Source organism: Babylonia areolata, chromosome 3 (assembly GCF_041734735.1).
Source record: "Babylonia areolata isolate BAREFJ2019XMU chromosome 3, ASM4173473v1, whole genome shotgun sequence".
NCBI classification, from domain to species: domain Eukaryota; kingdom Metazoa; phylum Mollusca; class Gastropoda; order Neogastropoda; family Buccinidae; genus Babylonia; species Babylonia areolata.
The window spans coordinates 3,968,611-3,981,084 of NC_134878.1; the positions used below are offsets into that span (position 1 = coordinate 3,968,611).

A 12,474-nucleotide genomic window follows, 5' to 3' on the forward strand; every position below is an offset into this window, starting at 1 on the left:
GCCTCAGTCAAGGAATGACTGTTGTCAGTCGACGCCGGCATCCAGTAAAAATCCTTGTTTGTGTGACAATGAATGTTCTTCAAATGACAGCTGCAGCTGATCGAGTGGTGACTGATTTGTTCAAATATCATAGTTTCACTGACTTTGATCAAGACTGAACATTACTTCAGTCACACTGAGTAAGTTCACTTTGCAAATTATCTATTTAATTACCAATGACTAAGAATATCTTCAAGTTAAGGTGTATCCTGATATCTTGCGACTGTATTCTTCTTCTTCAGCAACCATGGGACACATCGCACAACTGTTTTCTCAAGGCCTGACTAAGCGCGTTGGGTTACGCTGCTGGTCAGGCATTTGCTTGGCAGATGTGGTGTAGCGTATATGGTTTTGTCCGAACGCAGTGACGCCTCCTTGAGCTACTGAAACTGAAACTGAAACTGCTTACGACTACTAGTACATGTTCAGCGCCCACTAGTTAGTCGCGGCCCGTAGTAATAACATGAACTGAAGCGCGGCAACAAAGGACTGCCACTCTTGTCCAGTTTTAGTTTCAGTTTCAACTGAGTCTCAAGGATGCGTCACAGCGTCAATTCTGACAAATCCATATAAGCTACACTATTTGTATTTGTATTTGTATTTCTTTTTATCACATCAGATTTCTCTGTGTGAAATTCGGGCTGCTCTCCCCGGGGAGAGCGCGTCGCTACACTACAGCGCCACCCATTTTTTTGTATTTTTTCCTGCGTGTAGTTTTATTTGTTTTCCCTATCGAAGTGGATTTTTCTACAGAATTTTGCCAGGAACAACCCTTTTGTTGCCGTGGGTTCTTTTACGTGCGCTAAATGCATGCTGCACACGGGACCTCGGTTTATCGTCTCATCCGAATGACTAGCGTCCAGACCACCACTCAAGGTCTTGTGGAGGGGGAGAAAATATCGGCGGCTGAACCGTGATTCGAACCAGCGCACTCAGATTCTCTCGCTTCCAAGGCGGACGCGTTACCTCTAGGCCATCACTCCACAATTCACTACAGTTGCTAGGCAGATTCCTGGCCAGCAGCTTGACCCAGCACTGACGCTTACTAGTCAGGCCTTGGGTGCATGCATATAGGCCCTATATTTGTGTGCCCGTATCGGAGAGGATTTATGTAACACAATTTTGCCAGAGGACAACACTGACTCTCGTTACCATGGGTTTTTTGGGGTTTTTTCAGTGCGCCAAGTGTCGCTGCACACGGCCGGACCTCAGACCGGTTTATCGTCTCATCCGAAAGACTAGACGCTCAGATTGATTTTCCAATCAAATTGCCGGGGAGAAAGAGCGAGAGCGGGATTCGAACCCACATCCTTACGGACTCTTTGTATTCAGTTGGCAGATGAATGTTTTAACCATTGTGACACCTTCCTCCTTGTCCCAGCATTTTGGTGGCCAGTCTCTGAATGGTAACCCGGGCCAGGTGGGTCGCTCGTTATTCGAGTATCTTTCGATGACTCTGGAGTCCAGTCACACACAGTAGAGTTGGTTTCTGTAAAAAAAGCTTTTTTCTTTTTCTTTTTTTTACGGGACCGAGTTCAGTTGGCCCTGTGCCGGGTAACCCCTTAAAGGATCAGTGGAAAGCCGAGTTCAGTTGGCCCTGTGCCGGGTAACCCCTTAAAGGATCAGTGGAACGCCGAGTTCAGTTGGCCCTGTGCCGGGTAACCCCTTAAAGGATCAGTGGAACGCGCTTTGTTCGGTCTCTACCCTTCGACCTTTCCGGTCATTCGTTTGTCAGCACATCCACCCGCACAAAATCATTTTGAGTGCCCTTCCTGGTTCAAATCATTCTGAGTGCCCTTCCCGGTTCAAAACTGGGTGGGTCACATTTCACTTCCGTTTCACTTTTCTCGATGATTATACCCATCAATGTAGCACCTTTATCATTCAGAAATAGGAATTTTCAGAATGCGTGTGTTGTCTGACTAATTTGAACTAAGGGTGTAGCGTCTGCAGCTGTGTTCCCTCTGAGGACCAACTTCATCCTACGATCTCTGTACAACCTCCTTCCCTCCTTCCCTCGAATACAAAATGGGGTAAAGCAGAGGACCCTGCGTGCCCACTCTGCCACGGCAAACAAACAGTGGAACATGTCCTCAGCTCATGCAAAGCGGCGTTGAGCCAACGACGGTACACATGGAGGCACAACCAAGTGCTAAAAGAAATTGCACACCTGGTGAGCGCTCTCCAAGGAGCACCAACCCCACTGTGACAAGAAGTTCCAGTAGAGTTCCTCTTTGCAGAACTAGGCAATAAAGACTGGCCAGGAACAGCTGTGACATCCAAAGCATGGAAACGTGGGCTGCTTGATCAGTGGTGCCGAAGATTTGGAATGCACATGTGACCCACTAGAGGGGTAGAAACACCTGGAAATCATCAGCAAGAGCTGCATGAGTCCTGACAAAATACTGCACACCAAGGCAACGAAACAAGTGATTCTGACTGAGCTCACTGTGCCATACTGACGAAAGCAGAATGGAGGAAGCCCACATCTACAAGACCAAGAAGCATCTAGTCTAGCCAGCAGCCTGAGACAATCTGGCTTCAAGTTCCATGCCATAGTCCTTGCCATAGACACTGGTGCACTGAAGAGGGTTTGTGAGCGTATAACCTCATGAAACAGCTGTCGATTTCTGGCAGAGAGAGGACAAGGGCTCCCAGTGCAATGGCAGAAGCAGCAGAAAAGAGTTCCAGCTGGATCTGGTCGAAAAGGAAATGAAAGTAAACTTCGTAAGGATTGAATTTCCCTACTGCGCCGGCTCAACGATATCAACAACAAACAAAAACTCCACCCTCAGTCTAAAATGAGTCGGTCAAACATGCAGAAAGCTAAACATTTCCGTATTTAACAAACAAAACGAAACAGGAACGCCGGGAAAAGGCAGATATATAATTATGCAACTCGACTGGTACATTCTACCGGGTTGTACATTTTTATGTATCTGCCTCTTTCTGTGCACGTGTCACAGTTTCCGTCTAGTGTGTGTGTGTGTGTGTGTGTGTGCGCGCGCGCGCGCGCGTGTAAGCCATGTATGTGTGTGCGGTGTGTTTATGTGCGTGCACGCGCGTGCAGGCCGTGTGTGTGTGCGTGCTCGCGCGCCGCCGAGCGCGTACGCATGAGCCGTATGAGAGTGAGAGAAAAGTGACAAAGGCAGGTTGTTGTTTTTTCTGTGCTTCAAAATCATGTTTCTTTATACCAAGTCGTATACCCTTATGAAAACGCGTCCTGTCGATTGGAATAATCTGTCCGCACCTCGTCATAATGCCATGCAGTGACCGTGTACATTTATAACCTGCAAGTATTAAAATCAGTCGACTTACGGCTTTTTTTCCCCACCCAAGACGTTTATGATTTTTTTTTTTTTAACTAAATACGGGTATAACAAGGAATGGTCATGTATGTAAGGTGAGACACGTGACCGATGAAAAGGGGAAAGTATCACAATTCATTTGCACATGTGATGAGTGTTCTACTTTGTTATCGTGTTGCTTGTGTGTGTGTGTGTGTGTGTGTGTGTGTGTGTGTGTGTGTGTGTGTGTGCCAGTGTGTGTGTGTGTGTGTGTGTGTGTGTGTGTGTGTGTGTGTGTGTGTGTGTGTGTGTGTTTCTTGTTTGTTTCTGTTGGATTGTTTAAACAGAACTAATCCGATCCTGTCAGATATGTTTTACACAGTACTTAATGTTTCACGTCATCTTCGAACGGATGACCTGGAAAAGGACACAGTTTTGACATGAGATGTTTGTGTCGTTTGTTGTTCGTGACAGTGTGTGATGTTCGCCTTGTTGATGACAACGAGTTTGCTGTCAAAGCCTGTGCAGGTACTTTTCAACGGAGACTGAGCAAAACAAAATCGTTTCGTGCGTCCATACAAAATGACAAGAAACCGGTGGTAGAGTTCGTGTGTGTGTGTGTGTGTGTGTGTGTGTGTGTGTGTGCCTGTGTGTGTGTGCCTGGGTGTGTCTGTGTGTGATTTGGGTGCGTGCGTGCGTGAGTGCGGTTTTTTTTTTTTATAGTTTTTTTGTTTTTATCCGCGTTGAAGTCTGTATTGTGAATGGAATGCTAAGAACACACGCATTTGTCACAACTAACTAGTATACCCGTGCAATAAGTGAAAGATTCAAGTGGATGGAAGAAGTGAATGGTAAAGGTGAATTGATTTTTTTTTTTTTTCCTTTTATTGACACAGACAAGTTGGCTACAATAGGTATGCCGCATTTCAAACTCACAAATAATTTGGAAACACTGTGTAACTTCAGAGTACACATTTACACAAAGCACTGAAGCTTCAAAAAGCAGATTAATTCATAATAATAATAATAATAACATGCGTGAATAGGTTTCAGCACTTTCGCTTTTTCAAGCGTAAAATAGTGGCGCAGACGACAAATTATACAGAAACAGAAGCATGTAAATAAAAGGAACAATCAACATGTGTGTGAGAACTTCAAATTTTTATTTCCAAGCAAAACAAAACGTACACAGAGCAAGAGCTCTTCTCTCTAAACACGGGAAGAAAAACTGAATTAATATCAGCCGCAAACAGAAACAAATACATGTCCGATGATACGGTGGGTGCGCGCGCGGAGTGTGGGTGCGTGCCGGTGAGCCTGGGGTGTATGTGTGGGTGCACGTGTTGGTGTCAGTGCGTGTGGGTGAGCGCATTCTGTTGTTGTTTCTTTAGGCCTATATGAAACAGTCATTGGCGTGGACTAGCTTTACAGTGAAGAGATTTACCATTGACAGTATAATGCTGCTTGAAACGAGTAAATAAACAGAAACATAAATTTCATTAAGACGCTCTGTGTGTGTGTGTGTGTGTGTGTGTGTGTGTGTGTGTGTGTGTGTGTGTGTGTGTGTGTGTGTGTGTGTGTGTGCGGTGTGTGTGTACGCGCGCGCGCGAGTGTTTGTGCATATGCGTCTGTGTGTCAGTCCATGTTTATCTCTGTGAATCTTTTTTTTTTTTTTTAACACTTTAACGTCTAAATTTTTCTGTTAAAGTACAGATACTATAAAATAAAAAAAAACAAAATGAAAACAGGGGGTTGGGGCACGCAAAACATAAGAGTACACCTTTGTGTAACTGTCAGTCGGTCTACAAGCATAAGCATGAAATGGAAGCCCCACGAAAGAAAGGACATTCACTGCAAACTCTGGTAAGCCGATGTTCGGTTGAAGAAGGCAATGACGACACCGTTGACAACGAGGAGGATGCTGGTGAAGATGGTGAAGAAGAGGGTCCAGGCAAAGGAGTAGTGCTGGCTGCCCCTAACCGTGCTGCCCAGCTTGCCCACAAAGATGATGCTGCCTAGGAAGCCCAGCACTCCTGGAAAGGAAAAGAACGTTAAAAATCCCACGGCAACTAAAGGGTATGTCCCTGTCAAGATTCTAAAGATCACACCAAACGTTACAGAATGAACGATAAAAGTACTAGTGAATCACTGAGTTGTCGGACAACGAATAAAATATGGAAAGCGCCATTTCGATGTTCCAATGTCACATGTCACGAGTATAATTTTTTTTTAAATGAAAAAAGGAACGTCTAAAATGGAAAAAAAAGTGATAATATATTTTGTTAATGATAGTATCTTTTCTTATAATAAAAAAAATTACGATAATCTGTTTCAGACATGAAGTCAACATCGACTTCAAAACTTTTGGCTTTGAAATTGTTGATTGTCGGAATTCATCTCAACATAGTAATGTCAAAAGGAAGCGGACACCATGACATTGATAATCCTACAGCAAGTGCGGTGTACCATGAACCAAACCAAAGCTGTTTTGCTCGGCAGAAAGATTGTCACGTCGACTAACTTCTTCTTCTTCTTCTTCTGCGTTCGTGGGCTTCAACTCCCACGTTCACTCGTATATACGCGAGTGGGCTTTTTACGTGTATGACAGTTTTTACCCCGCCATGTAGGCAGCCATACTCCGCTTTCGGGGGTGTGCATGCTGGGTATGTTCTTGTTTCCATAACCCACCGAACACTGACATGGATTACAGGATCTTTAACGTGCGTATTTGATCTTATGCTTGCGTATACACACGAAGGGGGTTCAGGCACTGGCAGGTCTGCACATATGTTGACCTGGAAGATCGTAAAAATTTCCACCCTTTACCCACCAGGCGCCATCACCGTGATTCGAACCCGGGACCCTCAGATCGACGTCGACTAACAAAATGTCGATCATACGACAACCACTGAGAAAATGAACAGTTCGCCCCACCCTGTGCCCAAGCAGTGCTCGATCATCAGAACTCATCAAACTGGATCTTCAAACTTTCAAGTTTTAACGATTACGGAAGGGACACGACTCTTGAAAACCTTCCAGGCAAATTTCTCAGTGATGCAGTTTGAGCACAATCCGAACATTTTCAAGCTTTTCTTCCCCACGTTTCATCAAGAGCACAACACGTAAGGTATTAAACATACTGTTCCACCAGCCGCCGTGGCGAAGTGGTTAGCGTCGCGGACTGACGGCTGGGAGGACGCGGGTTCGAATCCCAGCGGAGGTGGGTTTTTCGGCCCGTGGCCGGCTCCTACCCAGAGTTGAGTGTGCTGTGGGCTTAAATGGGGAGACTGGGACCACACAGTCGAGTGTCATCCGCTTCAAGGATGCGTCTTTGGGTGTGTTGCTCTAATTACCTGACCAACACTGCAAGTGTCTGTATCTCTCGGGCCTGGTTAACGCCGGGATATCATTATGACAGGAAGCGTAGAGTACAGCCTTGTTACGCAGTCCCAAACCAAAATGGACCTCTATAGCAACATCGTCATCATCATCGTCATCCTCCTGCTCCTTCATCGTCATCAATATAAACAAAATAGTCTCAAAGTCTGTGGCCTTTCATGCCCTGCTCTCATGGTGACCTCAGTTTTGATACCCCTCCACTTCCGTGCTTGGGGGGAGTCTTGTCAATGGCCTCAGTGTCGGCAGATTCATGGGAGGGGCTGTTGTTTGAGGGATGTGGTGGCGGTCTCCACTCTGGGAGGGACGCTCACTCAGTCTGGCTCCGCGACTAAGCCATTATTGTCGTTAGTAGGGGGCTTAGTAGGTGGTGTCCTAAGTACGTTAAAACAGAACAGGCACCACTGAACACCACCGAAGTGACTCAGCAGCAGTGCAGGGTCTCCTCTGGTGTGTGGCCTCCTGGCGACTTAACATCGATGGTTCCCTGTGGACTGCCGACGCTGGAACTGCGACGGACGAACCCGGGTGTGGCCGTGTATGGGGGAATCTAAATGAGCGGCGTGGGAGTAATGCCACTGAAACGGTGCAGATGATGGGGCAGCAAAAAAAAACAACAAAAAAACAAAAAAAAACAAACATACTGTTCCTGTATGTATTCAGCGGTTCTTTTGATCCAGATCATGACACAGACAACGATCGTTGAGCACACCGACAGATGAGGCGTTATGTGAGTGGTCTTCGCGAACTTTTAGCCGGTTTTTAAATCATTTAAATCACTGTTAAAACTTCTTCACTCATCACTGTAGGTGTCAGAATGGTTAGTACGCTCGTCTGCCAATACAGTGTCCGTGAGGATCTGGGTTCGAATCCCGCTCTCGCCCTTTCTCCTACGTTTGACTGGAAAATCGAACTGAGCGTCTAGTCATTCGGACGAAACGATAAACCGACTACCCGAATGCAGCGCACAATCGGCGCACTGAAAAAGAACCAAACGGCAACGAGCGTGTTGTCCGGCCCTGGCAATATGCTGTAGAATAAATGTACTCGGATACTGAGGTACACATATACAGGTTATATGCATCACAACTATAGCCTATGTGCATGCACTCAAGACCTAAGCGCGCTGGGTTATGCTGCTGGTCAGGCATCTGCCTGGCAGATGTGGTGTAGCCGCGGCGTATTCATCCGAACGCAGTGACGCCTTCTTGACAAACCGTCTGAAACTGTTGAAACTCCCTGGCATGGAAGGGTACACGGGCATCATAACAGTACTGAAAAGGTTAAACCCTAAGCTCTACGTACAACGTCACTCGAAAAGAGCCGGTAAAGAAGTACGTATGTGGGTGTGTATTGAGAGGGGCTCCCAACTGGCCAAACCTTGTTGTAGCAAGCGAAAAAGAGCAACAAAAAACGTATACGTCATTTCCGGTTCCGATTCACCGTCGAGAACCAAGCAGTGGCTGCTGAAGCGATGTTGAAATGCTGTTTGTGTTTCACTGTGACAAACAACTGAGCTTTGCGATCGAGAGCAAGGATACCAGCGACTAGAGCCAGTCCGGATCGAGACATCAGTCCAGCAATGGACGCGCAACCGCGACAACTACGACAACATACGTGGTTGTTACCGCCAGTGGATCATGTATGCAGAGGAAGCAACTTCTGTCCCGACTTTCTCGGCTAGAATTTGATCATAGTGGGCGTCTTGCCCAAGTTACACCCCACACTCTCCCGGCCAAGGGTCTTTTAGAACAGACGGCATTGGGATGGTCCCCAAAGGTCAACTAGCCCCCAAGGCTGCAGCACTGACTAAGACCAAGTGCAATCTTGCTTCTTAGTTTGAGAGTCATAGTTCTTCACAAAAGATTAAGTTGTAAATGACTTCCCATTGCAATGGGGGAAAAAAGATCATACAGCTCTCACTTTGCTGTTGGCCCAGCTGTGTCATGTGAGCTGAGTGTTGGATATGACGGGCCTTGGATCAACAAAAACGTGCCAACAGTGGTTCGCACAGCGGTCATGACGTGACCAAGCCCAGAGGTCAAGGAGAAAAGCGGCCAGGTGTCACGGCGTCACGTGTCAGATATAGACAGACAGACAGACAGACAGACGCACATACCGGCAGCCAGTGCGGCTATCTCAACAAAGGGCCTTCTGGGTCCAAGCTCAGACTTGCAGAAGTTGACCCTGATGGTGTAGATGCACGCCAACAGGAGTACCAGTGCACCTGTCACTTCAAAAGCTTGGCACACATGCACCCAACCACCTGAAAAGACAGAAAACAAAATGTCAGTGTCGTAACAACTGCTCACGGTGTGTGCATTGACACTGTAGTCCACACTGTGGTGAACCTGATACCGAACACATGAAAAGGTTACCATCGTCGTAAGTATAAATGGAGCGTCCTTGCACAAGTGACCATGACACTGTGTCAAGGTTACTCAGGAGGTTACACGATGAGGTGAACAAATTGAAGTGAAGGAGAGAGAACAAGCACAATGTCTTGAGGTTTCAAAATTAGCAGAACTGCATCTGAATATACTAGTCGGCCGAAGAGGCTTAAATGGATGAAATCGAATTTCAATATAACTTTATTGACATTGAAACTGTGCCGAGATATAAAGAATAAAAATAAGATAACATAAAAAACAAAAATAACTGGTGAATTGTATGATAGATTTTGAAACAAATCTGGTCCCGATATTCCTGTTCCTGGTGCGAACACTGAGATTATGTCCACTTGCACACACACACACACACACACACACACACACACACACACACACACACGATGATAATGATGATGATGATGATGATGACGATGAATATAGTGAAGGACTAAAACGAGAACAAAAAAAAAAAAAAAAAAGAAATTGGAAAAAGAAACACCAATGACAACAACAACACAGAGAGAGAGAGTGACTTATGATGATGACGACGACGAAGAAGATGATGATAGTATCACTTCAGTTAAATACCCACCCGACACCCCATACCACACCCACCACCACAACCCGAACCCCCAAGCCCTTCACTTAGAACCCACCACGGCTCATGACAGACTCACCCCCAGCGGACTTCACGAAGAAGCCAGTACCACACGTGTTGGAGTCGCTGGAGAAGAACCCGGACAACGGGGGATTGTAAGTTCCGTTCATCCTTTCCTTGAAGCATCCCGTGAGGACGCTGGAGAAGGCGGAGACCTCCCTGTACCTGATGATTCCTCCTTTGATGGGCACGTTCAGCTCGGTCTTGGAGTAGTGGAGCCACTGCGGGGTCAAGTTGCCGACGAGGAAGAGAATGGTGACGATGTACAGAGACACCAGGCCAATCTTGTAGCCCAGGTGACGTGATGAAAAGGCGAACTGCATTCTGATTTTTGTTCGTCTTTTTTTTTTTTTTTTTTTGTTTGTTTGTTTGTTTATTTTCTCGCCCTCCGACTCTGTTTTAACGATTTACACTGATCGTGAATTTTGATGTGTTCAGTTCTAGACTGGCGGTGTGTCGGCACTGAAAATGAAAATGTTCCGTGCCCCAGCCAGTCAAGCCCAGCTGGAAATAGGGAATTCTAGTGTCTATGCTGTATACAGCCACTTTTTGTCTTCCTTGTCTGATTTCCGTCCGCGTCACATAGCTGGTTTGCGTCAGTCGACGGATAGCTCTGTTGGTTCCTCTCTTGCAGCATTAAAGTATACGTCCGTCTGCGTCGTCTAGTTAACTGCTTGAAGCTGTCATGTCTTCAGAATTAATGTGTCAAAATCACACATAAATTATTCCTTTCCGATTCTCAGTGCCCGAGGTTTCAACTTCTTTTTTTTCCAAAACCGCCAGTTGATCAGCGGTGATTGAAATTTATTTTGAGAAATAAATAAACTAAAACAAAAGCAAAAATACAGATTAAATGGAAGGGGTATCGTTGGTTAACACTCTCGGAGTGCCGTAAAACTGCAAGAAGATTAAGTTCTGATATTGGTATCGATCATAAAGTTGGACACAAGTTAACACGAAAATGGTAAGTTACCACGGTTGAAACGAAACGCTGACGTCGCCAGCAGTCAAAGCTCCATGCACCATAGAACTGTTAGTGCTGTGTCCGTTCAGACTGTCCTCTCTCCGTACGAGTGTCGCATAATTGCGCCGACCTCACACACACACACACACACACACACAGTGTCGACGGAATGTTTTGGACACTGCGCTTTTGATGGAGGGGGCACTGGGCAAAGGCGCTTGCCTTTTTTCTTCTTTCCCCTCCTTTGTAACATTACCCTCACAATATAAAGGATAATGGTTTTATCTGTAATTTCTATTGTAAAAATTGTCCGTTTCCTTGTGCATCCTGTGCCCCAATCAGTTGTGTCAAAATGACTATTGATCTATAACATTAACACTGATCTGCGTAAATATGACTCGCCGGCGGTCAGACTAGAGTCACAGTGTCACAGTGAGCACAAAATGTAGCGTGAATACACAGTTGCAAACGTTCAAGTGCGTGCGTTTATGAGTTCACTGTCCTGAAGTGTGTGTGTGTGTGTGTGTGTGTGTGAGAGAGAGAGAGAGAGAGAGAGAGAGAGAGAGAGAGACAGACCGTGTATAATCATAGTGTGTAACTGACTTGCATCGGAGCCACATCTATGAACAGAGTATGTACACTCTTTCCCCAGCCTCATCTGGGGACAGTTTGAGTCTGGGGGTGAAAGTAGTGATTGATACTTTGGAGAGAGAGAGAGAGACAGAGAGTGGGACGGAGAGACAGACAGACAGAGTCAATTAGACTGGTAGACTGATAGAGAAGGAGAGAAGGGCAGAGGAGGGAGACAGAGAGAGAGAAAAAAAAACTCACATGATGCAACAATTGCTTCAAACACATTTCTCTCTCAAAGGCAAAATAAAAGGCGTTCCAAAATGTCAGTCAAAAACAAAACAAAAACAAAAACGAAAAAAAGAACCGTTCGTCACACGCCTGTGCAGAAGTTCAGTATCAAATCACTGCAAGGGCTCGTGGCCTGTTCCTTTTCCTTCTTCCGGGTTTTCAAAGGGAGAGGGGGAAAGTCCCACCAGCACCGCGGTATCAAGACAAGACCTTTTTTTTTATTTATTATCGAGGATAATATATAAGCACTGGCGCGCTTTTTTTTTTTTTCATCCAGTCCCCGCCCTGAAACATCGTCTACACTGCACAAAACAACATTATATATGTCATTGCATGCACTACACAATGCTACTTAAAGTCATAGAATGCGAATACTATACTACTGACATAAACTGAGGCATAAGCATGGTAAAAATAACACACACACACACACACACACACACACACACACACACACACACACAGGCACAAGCATGGTAAATCGACATATTAAAAAAAACAACAACAAAAACAAACAAACCAACAGAACACACACATACACACACACGCACACACACACACACACGCACACACACACACACACACACACTCTCTCTCTCTCTCTCTCTCTCTCTCTCTCTCTCTCTCTCTCTCGCACACGCACACTTATACACACTTAAGCATACATTGTGTATGTTAAAAAATACTATACTAATGTGAATATAACAGTAAGTCTAGTAAAAAAAAAACAACAACAAAAAACGCATTGCAGTAACCGGGGGGAGGGGGGATAGGGGGATGCTCATTGCCAATGGAAGCATAATTCAACATATAAAATAGTATGAGAATAAAAATGTCACAGGTGAACGAGAGACAGACAGACAGAGGGAGACTCAGAGA

The 12,474-nt window shown here is 45.5% G+C and overlaps 1 protein-coding gene across 1 annotated transcript; it reads right to left on the reverse strand.

Moving 5' to 3' along the window:
• Positions 1-4,854: 4,854 nt before the first annotated feature.
• Positions 4,855-10,890, reverse strand: LOC143280417 (uncharacterized). Its single transcript, XM_076585054.1, has 3 exons — positions 9,790-10,890; positions 8,842-8,988; positions 4,855-5,359 (listed from the first exon to the last, which is right to left on the reverse strand). The coding sequence occupies exons 1-3, from the start codon at positions 10,091-10,093 to the stop codon at positions 5,175-5,177; spliced, it is 636 nt and encodes a 211-aa protein (XP_076441169.1). The 5' UTR covers positions 10,094-10,890; the 3' UTR covers positions 4,855-5,174.
• Between the last annotated feature and the right edge of the window lie 1,584 nt (positions 10,891-12,474).